Source organism: Coregonus lavaretus, assembly GCF_964263955.1.
Source record: "Coregonus lavaretus genome assembly, chromosome: 20".
Lineage (NCBI taxonomy): Eukaryota > Metazoa > Chordata > Actinopteri > Salmoniformes > Salmonidae > Coregonus > Coregonus lavaretus.
This window is the reverse complement of record NC_140007.1, coordinates 14,064,473-14,081,300: the sequence shown is the minus strand read 5'-3', so window position 1 is coordinate 14,081,300 and position 16,828 is coordinate 14,064,473. Positions and strand designations below refer to the sequence as shown.

Below are 16,828 nucleotides of genomic sequence, written 5' to 3'. Positions count from 1 at the left end.
TACGATCTGCGGTATGGTGCCCCTGTATGTGCTCACAGCCCAACAAAACCGTGTGCCCCCGGAACGTCCCATCAATGAAACTGGCCACGATGCCAAGGAAGCTGTGCCCTCTTCTACTGGTCCAAATGTCCGCTGACAGAACGAGCCCATCACCATTTTGCAGTAGGTCTTGCAGTTTGGCTTCCATCTCTTCCAGGGCAAGTGGCATGAGCGTGTACCGTACAGTGTTGTAGCATGGGGGGGTGTAGCCCGGTTGAGCTGCGCTGGCGAAGTGTTGCATCCCTTCGCGTTCTCCTTTACTCAGTGGTTCATAGTCCATGAAAATCATTTTAAAAAATGCTACATCCAGCTCTCTTTTTCTCTCCCTTGTTATGGTTGGGCCTTTGCGTGCATGAAGAAACTTTTGAATTCCTCAACCCTTTTCTCTTGCTGCTGCTGCTGCTCCTCTCGCTCTATAAAATACAAATTCATGGACGACACTAATTAAATTAAACAGATGGATTCTGGGTCAGGCTTGAGCATGCTTCAGACTCGTGGTGTGAGCGAGCGAAATTGGAGCGGGACATAGGGCGACGCTCCGTCCTTTTAAAAATGCCGCTCTGCGCTCTGTCCAAAATCCGGCCACTCGCGCTCCGCTTGCTCCCGCTCCACTCCGCTCACATGCTCTGCTCGCTTGTGTGTTCTATTCAGCCAGTGTGCGCTAGCCTATTAGCCATGTTATGACTGACTTGTGATCATTGCCCTTGCTAGTTTGATTGTATTGACATTCCCAGCCTTAGTTACAGTCGTCTGTTTTTGAAACTGAAACAGTGCATCCCAAATGGGTGGAGGCAGCAAACAATGTAGCAAGCCTGCTGTGATTTACATCCTGATATAAATATTTTTGGGACTACCAAGAAAAATATAAGAGAATTATATTAATAATGCGTTAAACTGCATCCTTCTATTCTGACAACAATGCCTTAGTGCATGTCATGGAATTTTAAGAAAAATATAACCTTTTTTTTTTTTTTTACTCTTATAAAGTTGGTTTTGTAGCATAAACTAGGAAATTGATATTTGTGACTGATATCATGATTGTGTTTGTTTCATATCTGCAAAGTAGTTCAAACGCTGTCAGTTCCACTTTAAGAACACCTGCTCTTTCCATGACATAGACTGACCAGGTGAATCCATGTGAAAGCTATGATCCCTTATTGATGTCACTTGTTAAATCCACTTCAATCAGTGTAGATGAAGGGGAGGAGACAGGTTAAAGAATACGTTTTAAGCCTTGAGACAATTGAGACATGGATTGTGTATGTGTGCCATTCAGAGGGTGAATGGGCAAGACAAACGATTTAAGTGCCTTTGAACGGGGTATGATAGTAGGTGACAGGCGCACCGGTTTGTGTCAAGAACTGCAACGCATCTGGGTTTTTCACTCTCAGCAGTTTCCCGTGTATATCAACAATGGTCCACCACCCAATGGACATCCAGCCAACTTGACACAACTGTGGGAAAATTGGAGTCAACATCGGCCAGCATCCCTGTGGAATGCTTTCGACACTAAAGGAGGGGGGGTGCAACTCAATATTAGGAAGGTGTTCTTAATGTTTTGTACACTAAGTATATTCACATATGTCAAACACATATACAGGTAACTGCTCAAATAAAGGAAAACCTTCAGTAAATGAGGGATACAAAGTATATTGAAAGCAGTTTCTTCCACACAAGTGTGGTTCCAGAGTTAATTACATGTAAGCAATTAACATCCCATCATGCTTAGGGTCATGTATAAAAATGCCATGTTACCCATTATTTTGGCTACCATGGCTAGAAGAAGAGTTCTCAGTAACTTTGAATGTGGGGTCTCAAAGGAGCATAAGGTGTGTGTGTGTGCGTGCGTGTGTATTTGTGTCTCAGTCACCAGATCTCAACCCAATTGAACACTTATGGGAGATTCTAGAGCGGCGCCTGAGACAGCGTTTTCCACCACCATCAACAAAACACCAAATGATGGAATTTATCGTGGAAGAATGGTGTTGCTTCCACCCAATAGAGTTCCAGACACTATGCCATGGCACATTGAAGCTGTTCTGGCTGCTCGTGGTGACCCAACGCCCTACTAAGACATTTTATGTTGGTGTTTCCTTTATTTTGGCAGTTACCTGTATATGTACTGTATACATATCTCAAGCACAATGTAAAACCACATTCTCTCTGATGACCTGTGAATTAAAAGGGACTATGTCCCCTTTGATTCCAATGAAACCCTTAGGCCCTGTCTACAAACAACCCATTGCCCCTAGGATTGGAGAGCTAAGCAATATGGCAAAATTCCATGTAGCCTAACGGAGAGCAAAGTGGAGCTATTATATTGCTTATAACTATGCCAGTCTTTCCGATCTATATGAATTGCATAACGGCCCAGAGGGTAGCAGGTACCCAAGGAGCATGCGCACACACGCATGCACACACACACACACACACACACACTTTTTTCTTACCCTCTACCCGTGGGAAGCACTGGGATGTTACAAACTGACACATTCCGACAGCAGTGAGCTTAGAGACTCCATTAAAAAGTACCAAGCAGTAAACCAATGGATATCAGAGTTTTCTATTTAGAGTTTGCTGGGGCTTGGCTGGCAAATGGTTGAGCCTAAATAATAGATAGGACTGTTTTCAGACAAGCCTGATCCTGTTAGTTGTGTGGAGAAACACAGCGTTGGAACTGCAGACTTTATGCAGTCGTGCTTTTGTACAATGTCGATGGCTGTCTTTGTATCGATGGGAAGGGGACAGTAATTTCAGTTTGAAAGAAGAGCTAGTGAAATGTGTTTGAATGTTTCCTCTTCTCCTTGAGTTGATCACTGATCAGTATATGGTTGGATAAGTTACAGTGAAGTTCAAAGTCCTATTGCTTATACAATTCCAACCTTGTTGGATGGATGGAAGGAAGATTTTGAAATGATTCACAGTGCCAATGAGTTATTATGGGTGATTCAACAAGCCAATTCGTATGGAGAAAGAGCAGTTCATGCACTGGTGGAAAAATTGTGTTTTAAATCAAATCAAATCACATTTTATTTGTCACATACACGTGTTTAGCAGATGTTATTGCGGGTGTAGCGAAATGCTTGTGCTTCTAGCTCCGACAGTGCAGTAATATCTAACAAGTAATATCTAACAATTTCACAACATATACCCAATACACAGATGCAGTAAGGAATGAAATTAAGAATACAGTGGCTTGCGAAAGAATTCACCCCCCTTGGCATTTTTCCTATTTTGTTACCTTACAACCTGGAATTAAAATAGATTATTTGGGGATTTGTATCATTTGATTTACACAACATGCCTACCACTTTGAAGATGCAAAATATTTTTTATTGTGAAATAAACAAGAAATAAGACAAAAAAACTGAAAACTTGAGCGTGCATAACTATTCACCCCCCCAAAGTCAATACTTTGTAGAGCCACCTTTTGCAGCAATTACAGCTGCAAGTCTCTTGGGGGTTGTCTCTATAAGCTTGGCACATCTAGCCACTGGGATTTTTACCCATTCTTCAAGGAAAAACTGCTCCAGCTCCTTCAAGTTGGATGGGTTCTAGTCTGGGCTTTGACTAGGCCATTCCAAGACATTTAAATGTTTCCCCTTAAACCACTCAAGTGTTGCTTTAGCAGTATGCTTAGGGTCATTGTCCTGCTGGAAGGTGAACCTCCGTCCCAGTCTCAAATCTCTGGAAGACTGAAACAGGTTTCCCTCAAGAATTTCCCTGTATTTAGCGCCATCCATCATTCCTTCAATTCTGACCAGTTTCCCAGTCCCTGCCGATGAAAAACATCCCCACAGCATGATGCTGCCACCACCATGCTTCACTGTGGGGATGGTGTTCTCGGGGTGATGAGAGGTGTTAGGTTTGAGCCAGACATAGCGTTTTCCTTGATGGCCAAAAAGCTCAATTTTAGTCTCATCTGACCAGAGTACCTTCTTCCATATGTTTGGGGAGTCTCCCAAATGGCTTTTGGCGAACACCAAACGTGTTTGCTTATTTTTTTTCTTTAAGCAATGGGTTTTTTCTGGACACTCTTCCGTAAAGCCCAGTTCTGTGGAGTGTACGGCTTAAAGTGGTCCTATGGACAGATACTCCAATCTCCGCTGTGGAGCTTTGCAGCTCCTTCAGGGTTATCTTTGGTCTCTTTGTTGCCTCTCTGATTAATGCTCTCCTTGCCTGGTCCGTGAGTTTTGGTGGGCGGCCCTCTCTTGGCAGGTTTGTTGTGGTGCCATATTCTTTCAAATTTTTTATAATGGATTTAATGGTGCTCCGTGGGATGTTCAAAGTTTTTGATATTTTTTTATAACCCAACCCTGATCTGTACTTCTCCACAACTTTGTCCCTGACCTGTTTGGAGAGCTCCTTGGTCTTCATGGTGCCGCTTGCTTGGTGGTGCGCCTTGCTTAGGGGTGTTGCAGACTCTGGGGCCTTTCAGAACAGGTGTATATATATATATATATACTTAGATCATGTGACAGATCATGTGACACTTAGATTGCACACAGGTGGACTTTATTTAACTAATTATGTGACATCTGAAGGTAATTGGTTGCACCAGATCTTATTTAGGGGCTTCATAGCAAATGGGGCGAATACATATGCACGCACCACTTCTCCGTTAATTATTTTGTAGATTTTTTTTAAACAAGTTATTTTTTTCATTTCACTTCACCAATTTCAACTATTTTGTGTATGTCCATTACATGAAATCCAAATAAAAATCAATTTAAATTACAGGTTGTAATGCAACAAAATAGGAAAAACAGCAAGGGGGATGAATACTTTTGCAAGGCACTGTATATACATATATGGACAAGCAATGACAGAGCGGCATGGACTAAGGCACAGTAGAATATTATAGAATACAGTATATACATATGAGATTAGTAATGCAAGTACTGTAAACATTATTAAAGTGACTAGTGTTCCATTTCTTAAAGTAGCCAGTGATTTCAATAGGCAGCAGCAGCCTCTAATGTGCTAGTGATGGCTATTTAACAGTCTGATGGCCTTGAGATAGAAGCTGTTTTTCATTCTCTTGGTCCCAGCTTTGATGCACTTGTACTGACCTCGCCTTCTGGATGATAGTGGGGTGAACAAGCAGTGGCTCGGGTGGTTAATATCCTTGATGATCTTTTTGGCCTTCCTGTGACATCGGGTGCTGTCCTGGAGGGCGGGTAGTTTGCCCCTGGTAATGCGTTCGGCAGACCGCACCACCCTCGGGAGAGCCCTGCGGTTGCGGGTGGTGCAGTTGCCGTACCAGGTGGTGATACAGCCTGATAGGATGCTCTCAATTGTGCCTGTAAAAGTTTGTGAGGTTTTTAGGTGCCAAGCCAAATTTATTCAGGATCTGTTGCGCCTTCTTCATGTGGGTGGACCATTTCAGTTTGACAGTGATGTGTACGCCAAGGAACTTGGTTTTCTCCTTCTCCACTGCGGTCCCGTTGATGTGGGGGGGGGGGGGGGGGTGCACCCTCTGCTGTTTCCTGAAGTCCATGATCATCTCCTTTGTTTTGTTGACGTTGAGTGAGAGGTTATTTTCCTGGCACCACACTCCTAGAGCCCTCACCTCCTCCCTGTAGGCTGTCTTGTCATTGTTGGTAATCAACCCTACTACTGTTGTGTCGTCTGCAAACGTGATGATTGAGTTGGAGGCGTGCTTGGCCATGCATTCATGGGTGAACAGGGAGTACAGGAGGGGGCTGAGCACACACCCTTGTGGGGCCCCAGTGTTGAGGATCAGCGAAGTGGAGATGTTGTTTCCTATCTTCACCACCTGGGGGTGGCCCGTCAGGAAGTCCAGGACCCAGTTGCAAAGGGCGAGGTTCAGACCCAGGGCCTCGAGCTTAATGATGAGCTTGAAGGGTACTATGGTGTAGAATGCTGAGCTATAGTCAATGAACAGCATTCTTAAACAGGTATTCCTCTTGTCCAGATGGGATAGGGCAGTGTGCAGTGCGATGGCGATTGCATCGTCTGTGGATCTATTGGGGCGGTAAACAAATTGAAGTGGGTCTAGGGTGACAGGTAAGGTAGAGGTGATATGATCCTTGACTAGTCTCTCAAAACACTTCATGATGACAGAGGTGAGTGCTACGGGGCAATAGTCATTTAGTTCAGTTACCTTTGCTTTCTTGGGTACAGGAACAATGGTGGCCATCCTGAAGCATGTGGGGACAGCAGACTAGGATAGGGAGAGATTGAATATGTACGTAAACACACCAGCCAGCTGGTCTGTGCATGCTCTGAGGACGCGGCTAGAGATGCCGCCTGGGCCAGCAGCCTTGCAGGGGTTAACATGCTTAAATGTCTTACTCACGTTGGCCACGGAGCTGGAGAGCCCACAGTCCTTGGTAGTGGGCCGCGTTGGTGGCACTGTGTTATCCTCAAAGCGGCCGAAGAAGGTGTTTAGGTGGTCCGGAAGCGAGACGTCGGTGTCGGCGACGTGGCTGGTTTTCCTTTTGTAGTCCGTGATTGTCTGTAGACCCTGCCACATACGTCTCGTGTCTGAGCCATTGAATTGCGACTCCACTTTGTCTCTATACTGATGTTTTGCCAGTTTAATTGCCTTGCGGAGTGAGTAGCTACAATGTTTGTATTCTGCCATATTCCCAGTCACCTTGCCATGGTTAAATGTGGTGGTTCGCGCTTTCAGTTTTGCGCGAATGCTGCCATCTATCCACGGTTTCTGGTTAGGGTAGGTTTTAATAGTCACAGTGGGCACAACATCTCCTATACACTTCCTGATGAACTCAGTCACCGTTTCAGTGTATTCGTCTAAATTATTTTCGCAAGCTACCCGGAACATATCCCAGTCCGCGTGATCAAAACAATCTTGAAGCGTGGATTACGATTGGTCAGACCAGCGTTGAATAGTCCTTAGCACGGGTACTTCCTGTTTGAGTTTCTGCCTATAGGAAGGGAGGAGCAAAATGGAGTCGTGGTCAGATTTGCCGAAAGGAGGGTGGGGTGGGGGGGCCTTATAACCATCCCGGAAGTTCGAATAGCAATGGTCGAGAATTTTAGCAGCCTGAGTACAACAGTCGATATGTTTATAGAACTTCGGCAGTCTAGTCCACAAATTTGCTTTGTTAAAATCCCTGGCTACAATAAATGCAGCCTCAGGATATGTGGTTTCCAGTTTGTAGAAAGTCCAGAGAAGTTCTTTGAGGGCCGTCGTGGTATCGGCTTGAGGGAGATATACACGGCCGTGACTATAACCGAAGAAAATTATCTTGGGAGATAATACGGTCGGCATTTGATTGTGAGGTATTCTAGGTCGGGTGAACAAAAGGACTCGAGTTCCTGTATGTTACTACAATTACACCATGAGTCATTAATCATGAAACACACACCTCCGCCCTTCTGCTTCCCGGAGAGATATTTATTTCTGTCTGCGCGATGAACTGAGAACCCATCTGACTTTGTAATCCAAAGACTGAACATTAGCGAGTAGTGTACTTGGAAGCGGTGGGTGGTGTGCGCACCTCGAACCAGCAGGCCGCTCTGAGTGCCTCTCCTCCGCCGGCGATGTTTTGGGTCAGCCGCTGGAATCAGTTCAGTTGCCCTGGGGAGAGCAAACAAAGGATCTGCTTTGGGTAAGTCGTATTCCTGGTCGTAATGCTGGTGAGTTACCGCCGCTCTGATATCCAATAGTTTTTCCCGGCTGTATGTAATGATACAAAACACTTTCTGAGCTAATCATGTAAAAAAATGATACATAAAAATACAAAATACCGCAAAGTTTCCTAAGAGCTAGTCGCGAGGCCGCCATCTTCGTCGGCGCAAGTTACAAACTTTAAGAAACTTTACAGAGCAGGCATGAACATGGTTTATGTCTAAGGCACAATGTGATTGACACACACACACACACATTTGTTTTACTATCCTTGTGGGGACCAAACAATTGATTCCCATTCAAAATACTATTTTCCCTAACCCCTAACCCTAAACCTAACCCTAAACCTAACCCTAACTTTTAACCCTAACCCTAACCCCTAACCTTAGCCCCAATTCTAACCCTAAACTGAACTCCTAAGCCTAAAATAGCCTTTTTGCTTGTGGGGACAGGCAAAATTAATTTTCCTTGTTTTACTATTCCTGTGAGGACTTCTGGTCCACAAGGATAGTAAAACCAAACACACACACACACACACACATACACACCGTATGTGCCCCCAGACCGCAACTTACTATGCAACATCCCATTAAACACTTTAATAAGATTGTAATCATTGGCCCCTCATAAGAGATGGACTTGCAGTCCTACAAAATATGTTCTTTGCCCCTTGTCTGTAGGTTATCCTCCTCTAGCCCCTTAGTATGCATGGAGCCAGTGAGGGTGTGTTTTACATTTTATATACACACACATACCCCGGAACAAGCAAGCTTTCAGTATTCTTTCTAGTGGTTCAGACAATCAAAAGCTTTTAGTGCAAAAACGACCTGAATAATTTACTTGTGGGATTATTTTGCTGGGGTTTGCAGAACAGAAAAGCTTCCTCTGATAGGCACAAAAAGCACTTCCTGTCTGACATGTGATGGTGAGGGGCGGAGGGGAAAAGGTGGGGGTGTAGTGCTGGCCGTTGCTCACTGGCTGGCACACCACTGTAACTGCTGTAACTGTCCTGGACAATTAGTTTAGCAGCTTGACACATCTGCGCTTCTTCCTCTTGTCTCTTTTGGGGCGGTGACAAGAGATCTTCATTTTTGTTAGTTCGGGCCGCCATCAGTCGTCTGAATGACTAGCGCTAGCGTGGTGCAAAACCCCTACATGAGTCGGCCCCCTACCCGGAACAGGGTAAGTGTTAGCTTCACATGAGCTAATGTTGGGAAGAATGGATGGAGAGATAGATGGAGAAGGAATGGAGGGATGGAGGAAGGAAGGAAAGGGGTGGATGCTGCATGGAGATGCTGCCCCTGGCCTGGACTGTGTGTGGGACCCTGTGTCCTGCCAAGAGCACGCTGGGTAGGGAGAGCAGGGTGGTGGAGGGGAGAATGGATGGATGGATTTATTTCCCGTTCCTGGGACACTGACTCCAGCATTACTGCTGCAAATCCTCAGTCAGCCAGTAAGGCAGACTCGCTGCTGCTGTTCTATATCTTAGTCATGAAGAAGGAGAGGGAGAGGAGGCTGTTGAAAAATTTAGTAGATTCTTTCCCGTTGCTCAGTAGGGGCTTGTGTTGGCTACTGGTCGGGAACATGGAGGCTGACTGTCATGGAGGGAGAAACACAAAGATGCTCTAGATTTGTTTGAGAAGGACATCGTACGGCATATGTGCTTGTGTATTACCGTACTGTAGGTCCTCCGTTAAGATTTGGTGTGGTTGGTGAGTGTAGTGTTTTCTCTAGTTGGACTGAATTCAGTGTATACGTGCTATGTACTGTATCAGAGGAGGTGTGAACAGTCCTGATGGCAGCATATTTTATCTGGGGCCTGTTCAGAAGGGTGCAACGTTACAAAACTTTCAGATAGATACAGTGTCTAGTGAAAGTTTTCACATTTTGCTGCACTAAAACTAAATCTAAAAAGGGATTCGATTCAATTCAACCTGCTCCATATTCTCAAAGTGAAAGAAAAAATATAAAAATGTTTCTTAATAAAAAAAAATATATACGTCTTGATTGCGTATGTCTTCACACCCCAGAGTTAGTACTTAGTGGAAGCACCTTTGGCAGCAATTATAGCTGTGAATCATTTTGAATACCGTAAAACTTTCATTAAACGCTGAGTCTCAAATAGGCGCCTGCCCCTTTTAATAGCTGGGCAACGGCACACATTTCAGCAAATAAACCCATTTCAAATAAACGCCGGGTCTAAATGAATTGTTTACGAGGTTACCATTAATTGTTTTACAAGGTTTAATGTTTAATTTGTTACATTAAATAATTCTGTAATGATTTGAAAAAATGATGGCAATCATCCGTTTTTATTGCCAGTAAGAAACTTCTAGCCATTGGCTGCTAACAGCTGAGAACTGCTAGCTAACTTGCAAGCACAAAAACAGTCAAAAGACCCCCAGAAATCGATTAAAATGCTGGAAGTGAATGCTGGAATGAAACAATTAACTATGAAAATAAGCAATAATCTGTGAGCATTAAGGAAATAGACACCTGGCTCAAATAGAAGCCTGTCTCTAATAAGCGTCTGTTGTGTTCAGTGATTTAAGCAAATAAACGCACATGCTATTAATTGAAGTTTTTCGGTAAGTGGCTATTCTCCTTTAGAAACATTTAAAGAGAGGCAGAGCCATGAGATTTCAATTTACATAATATGTACATACACTTTTCAATTTACATGACATCCTTGCCTTACCTTTTGTTGTGGCTGGCAACGTGACATTCTTGCTCTGCAGCTCCAAATTTACCATAAATATCAGTATCACAGTAGCCACTGAATAGCCAGTAAGCTTGCAAATTATTCAACAATGCAAGCAACTTTTCTTCTAAAACATATTAGCTACACTCTTGAATAATTCAACCAAACCATACTACACTCTTGAATAATGCAACAATTCACAAGCATGTACAGACAATTAAAGGGTTAATTTTCTCATTCATACACACATTAAATGTAGCTTGCAAGATAATAACACTGCTAGCTAGCTATGCTAGCCAGTAATGTTAGCATATGAAACATTAACATTTACCCCTCTCATACGAATATAAAAGTACTGTTTCAGCGTATTAAAGTTACCTAATTTGATCAATATTATGGATGTCATTATATGAGGTAAAAGCTAAATTGCGAGTGAAAACGTTGATAATTCGCAGGTGAGTTGATCAGCTTCTTGCTGCATTCTTCTTGCCTGGACGATGACTCAGAGCAGCATGAGCTTCGCTTTCTTAAAGACAATTTCAGAATGTAGCAGGTGAAAACGAAATAAAACTAAACTAAAATATAATTAAAATGTCTATACATTTCAGCTGTTTCAAAAACATTGCTCTGCTATTAGTATTTTTACAGTATGAATGTTGGGCTCAACAAGACAATTCTGTTTACTCTGGCCTGCTTAGAGGGGGGCAACTGTTTGGCATTACAGTAATGTCTCTCGAGAATCTCTCTAAACCGTCTGTAATTTTTAAGTATTGTGGTGGCAGCATCATATTATGGATATGCTTGTCATTATCAGAGACTGCGGGAGTTTGTCAGGATAAAAAGAAATATGAAATGAGCAAAGCCCAGGTGAAAGGTTAGAGGAAGACCTGCCTCAGTCTTCTGAATACCTAACCCTGAGATATCGTTTCTTTTCAGCTGGACAATTACACAAAAGTGTATGCCAAAGACACACCAGAATGGCTTTCCAAGAGGTGTAATTGCTGCCAAAAGGTGCTTCCACCAGATATTAAATCTGGGGTGTAAAGTCATACACAATCAAGACAACTTCATTTTCAGATTTTTGATTAATACATCTTTTTTTATATAGTGTTTCTTTCACTTTGAAAATGTGGTGCAGGTTTTGTAGATAAGTAGGGAAAAAATCTAATTATATCCCTTTTAGATTTCAGCCGGCAAAATGTGAAAACTGTGTAAGGGGTGTTATTTCACTAGACACTATTCTGTAGAATGGATATGATTGTCTGTTGTGAAGAATAGGGAATTAAGTCAGTTATATCTATAACATTTATATTTGCAACATTCTGAAGTTTTATGTCATCGAATACACCCCTGTATTCAGTAGCATTATACAATACTTCAGTTATGTTCATTTGTTCACTTTAACTGATAATGGAAACATTTGCCTGAGTAGAGTTCTTGAATCATAGAAGTTGATTGTATTCAGAGGATGATATACCATTTAAAGGCGCACTCCTTAAAATCTGTTTCTCCTGACCAAAAAACAATAAGAGTGAATGGGGCAATGTTATTAAGTAAAACAATCCATGACCAGATCAACTCAAATTTACTCAATGATTTGAAGTTACCTCGAAGTGATTTATCTGCAAACGTGAAACATTCCCTACCATTGTTTTATGGTAAGCAGTGGCAAACGATAGCTGAAGTAGGCAATGGGTATTTAAACGAATGAGAAAGACGGATGACTAAATATAAAATGAATGTGAATCTAAAAATAGTGAGCTTGTCTTTTAAAATAGCATTCCACAGGGCCTGAAGCTATGAAAGAGAGTAGTAATGTAAACACACGCTTGAACATGAGGGCTACATGCAGGGTCTCTTTGTAAACATTTCACACAGCATTTCTTTACATTTCAATGGCCAAAAGCATTGCCCTGTGCATTTGCTGTTGACGTTTGTATGTTGACATGTGGCATTGCAATGTAGTTCTCCAAAGACGGACCATATCTGAAAGTTGATTTGATTAAAAGGCCAGCAGCCCTCTCTCTCTCTGTGTCTGTCTATTTTTTGACAATCCCACAATCCCAAATTAGTGGACAGCTTTAGATAATTGGGTGCTGGCTAGTTCTCAAGAGAGATGTCACTCAACTTGCCTCTCCCTCCCTCCTGCCACGGCTGGAGGTGGCATAATGCTATGCCCTCCTCTTTCCCCCAACATTCTCATTGCATGCCACAGTACCCACAAACGTTTGCTCCTGCCACCAGAGAGTCTCTGACTGTGCCACACTCGAGTAACACCACACACGTTTCACCTCACTTACTGGACCACACCCACCCAGGAAGAGCCCCTATATCAGTTTTAAATGGCGCCATTGTGTTTGTGTCTCTTACACAATGGGGCGAGGGGAGTGGTGGCGGTGCTGGTGGAGGGGATTGCCTGCCAGCTCTGATTACAGGCTGTGATGCATGGGGTTGGGGGTGTTTTTGTCCTGTCACCCACTCAGAGCAGAGGAACAGGTGCTATTTAAAGCCACTGCTTTGTCCCACTCCCCTCTGCCTCGCCTCGGGGGCTAAGTGGCCACACACAGCACCACCACTGCACTCTCTGCATCCGTACAGTCTGTCTGTCCTGTCCGTCCGTTTGACGACACTGGTTCGGGTGGCAAACCTATACAGTCTCTGACCGGGGGTGGGCACTGGCAGTGCTGCCTGGGCATGTTTGGCACACACAAAAGCAGCCTGAGCGAGGTGCGGGGCGGGCACGGGCATGGGGGGGCCGGACGTCGCATGAGCCGCCAACAGAGTGTCCCTGACCACCAGATGCCCAAGCCGGGTGGCAATGGAGCCGGCAGCGGTGGTGGTGTCAGTAGCGGTGGGCAGGGGCCTCCTGTAGCCAGCATGAGGCGGAGCAGCAGCGTCAGCAGCGGCGGCGGTAACACCGGCAACTCCGGCACGGGTAAGATGCTGTCCCTGTCTTCGATGAGCGAGAGCGTGCGCAGTGGCCTGAGCTGCTTCCTGTCGGAGCAAGCCCTGGATAATGAGGAGCGGCAGCAGCGCAGCGACCAGCTGGCCGAGATGCAGCGGCTGAGGGAGGTGCGTGCCGCCGCCCAGCTCAAGAACCTGGAGGACTTTCTGAAGATGAATGCTGTGTCACTGCGGGAGTGTGTGTCCTACACCACCGGGATGAGGTACAGGTAAGGGCTAAGTGGAAAGTGGGATGGGAGGCTGGCATGATCCACAGGTTAGCGATGAGGTAGGGATAAGGTACTGAACAGGTACAGGTTTGTATGGAAGGCTGTGGAGAAAGTAGAATGGTGCTGCAATCCAGGAGCTAACAATCTTTAGTAAACCAGCACCTAAGGAAATACAATCCATGTAGCTCTCCTAAACAGAGCTAAAGGCCTTGGTCAGGCATAATATTGAGGTTGAAGTTCTCAACGGTTTGGCAAGATAAGGGCTAAAGGTTAGCAATGAGATTGGGATGAGGTTAAGGTGAAAGGGAGGAGATTATCCTCAACCTCAAGCCAGGCCCAAGGTATGAGATCAGAATGGTAGATGGTTCTATTGTCCAAGCATTCTTGACATTACCCTGAAGAAGGCACAGTGATGCCGAAACGTTGGTGTTTTACCCAATAGATTACTGGGAGTTAATTTAAATATATATATACATAGAGAGAAAGAGAGAGAGAGAGAGAGAGAGAGAGAGAGAGAGAGAGAGAGAGAGAGAGAGAGAGAGAGATTGCAATTCTCTTTATTTATTTATATAGCTTACAGTGCATTATGGAGGAAAACAGGTTCAAACTCATCTGAGACGCTTAATATTTGTATACAACTGGGCTAAAATGTTCACCTTATTCTGATAAAGAGTACATTTACCTTGTTCTTGTTTCTTATTCCTCCTGCTAGCTGGCTCACTCCAGGCTGTCAGTTGAACTTCTCGTAATGTGCTGCGTGTGGGCCACAGTGTGGGAGCGTGGCATAGATGCACAATGAAGTCGGATCTGCAATGTGATTGGTCAATAATCAAACACATTTAGGGTGTGTTGTATGGTTTTCAGCTTTTTACACATTGATTGCAGGAACTGACACAAAATGTGTAAGAGTAGACATTACACATAAATTGTGTTGTTCAACAACACATTTTCTAAGAGTGTATACACTGGCAATGGTTACCATTCTCTGCATGACGGCGGACACCAGGGTTGGGGTCAATTCTGAATATTCTGAGTTTAATTAAATTCAAACAATGTACAGTTGAAGTCGGAAGTTTACATACACCTTAGCCAAATACATTTAAACTCAGTTTTTCACAATTCCTGATATTTAATCCTAGTAAAAATTCCCTGTTTTAGGTCAGTTAGGATCACCACTTTATTTTAAGAATGTGAAATGTCAGAATAATAGTAGAGAGAATGATTTATTTCAGCTTTTATTTCTTTCATCGCATTCCCAGTGGGTCAGAAGTTTACATACACTCAATTAGTATTTGGTAGCATTGCCTTTAAATTGTTTAACTTGGGTCAAATATTTCGGGTAGCCTTCCACAAGCTTCCCACAATAAGTTTGGTGAATTTTGGCCCATTCCTCCTGACAGAGCTTGTGTAACTGAGTCAGGTTTGTAGGCCTCCTTGCTCGCACACTCTTTTTCAGTTCTGCCCACAAATTTTCTCTAGGATTGAGGTCAGGGTTTTGTGATGGCCACTCCAATACCTTGACTTTGTTGTCCTTAAGCCATTTTGCCACAACTTTGGAAGTATGCTTGGGGTCATTGTCCATTTGGAAGACCCATTTGCGACCAAGCTTTAACTTCCTGACTGATGTCTTGAGATGTTGCTTCAATATATCCACAAAATGTTCCTTCCTCATGATGTCATCTATTTTGTGAAGTGCACCAGTCCCTCCTGCAGCAAAGCACCCCCACAGCATGATGCTGCCACCCACGTGCTTCACGGTTGGGATGGTGTTCGTCGGCTTGCAAGCAACACCCTTTTTCCTCCAAACATAATGATGGTCATTATGGCCAAACAGTTCTATTTTTATTTCATCAGACCAGAGGACATTTCTCCATAAAGTACAATCTTTGTCCCCATGTGCAGTTGCAAACCATAGTCTGGCTTTTTTATGGCGGTTTTGGCGGTTTTGCTAACTGTGCCACTAGAGATTCTGGTTCGAATCCAGGCTCTGTCGCAGCCGGCCGCGACCGGGAGACTCATGGGCGGCGCACAATTGGCTCAGCGTCGTCCAGGGTAGGGGAGGGAATGGCCGGCAGGGATATAGCTCAGTTGATAAAGCATGGCGTTTGCAACGCCAGGGTTGTGGGTTCGATTCCCACGGGGGGCCAGTATAAAAATAAAAAAAATGTAATCACTAACTGTAAGTCGCTCTGGATAAGAGCGTCTGCTAAATGACTACAATGTAAATGTAAATGTTTTGGAGCAGTGGTTTCTTCCTTGCTGAGCGGGCTTTCAGGTTATGGTGATATAGGACTCGTTTTACTGTGGATATAGATACTTTGTACCTGTTTCCTCCAGCATCTTCACAAGGTCCTTTGCTGTTGTTCTGGGATTGATTTGCACTTTTCACACCAAAGTACGTTCAACTCTAGGAGACAGAATGTGTCTCCTTCCTGAGCGGTATGACGGCTGCGTGGTCCCATGGTGTTTATACTTGCGTACTATTGTTTGTACAGATGAACGTGGTACCTTCAGGCGTTTGGAAATTGCTCCCAAGGATGAACCAGACTTGTGGAGGTCTACAATTATTTTTCGGAGGTCTTGGCTGATTTCTTTTGATTTTCACATGATGTCAAGCAAAGAGGCACTGAGTTTGAAGGTAGGCCTTGAAATACATCCACAGGTACACCTCCAATTGACTCAAATGATGTCAATTAGCCTATCAGAAGCTTCTAAAGCCATGACATCATTTTCTGGAATTTTCCAAGCTGTTTAAAGGCACAGTCAACTTAGTGTATGTAAACTTCTGACCCACTGGAATTGTGATACAGTGAATTATAAGTGAAATAATCTGTCTGTAAACAATTGTTGGAAAAATTACTTGTGTCATGCACAAAGTAGATGTCCTAACCGACTTGCCAAACTATAGTTTGTTAACAAGGAATTTGTGGAGTGGTTGAAAAACAAGTTTTAATGACTCCAACCTAAGTGTATGTAAACTTCCGTCTTCAACTGTATTTGAATTGGCCAAAACGTATTAATGCAAGGAATACACCTACCATTTCAAGTATTAGTTTGATTACAACTCAAAGATGTCAAACAGTATGTGTCTTTGTCATGAGGTGTTACAGATGTCGGATCTTAATATGACCCATTTTGTCACAGGAGGAAAATAATCCTGCAGCAGGAGGATTTGAAAGGATATTTCATATTTAGAATCGCCGCCAGAGGGTAGCTGGGAGTGGTGTTTGTAGGCTATACAATAACTTAGACTGCAGGTCCACTGGGCGTCAGTTCAAGTAGCCTATGTAAGTT

The 16,828-nt window shown here is 43.7% G+C and overlaps 1 protein-coding gene across 4 annotated transcripts in view; it reads left to right on the top strand.

Annotated features, from left to right (window-relative positions):
* LOC311147377 (voltage-gated potassium channel subunit beta-2-like) overlaps nt 1–16,828 on the top strand; it is a gene marked incomplete at both ends in the record, with an annotated part of 80,431 nt that overhangs the window by 12,026 nt on the left and 51,577 nt on the right. Inside the window, one exon of one of the 4 annotated variants that reach the window (XM_084184068.1) lies at nt 13,056–13,534. The exons of 2 other annotated variants lie outside the window; for them this stretch is intronic. In XM_084184068.1, coding sequence (XP_084040194.1) covers nt 13,056–13,534 — 479 coding nt within the window. Of the gene's footprint in view, nt 1–13,055; nt 13,535–16,828 lie in introns of those variants that run through there. One more of the 4 variants, XM_084184073.1, reaches the window with a different exon arrangement.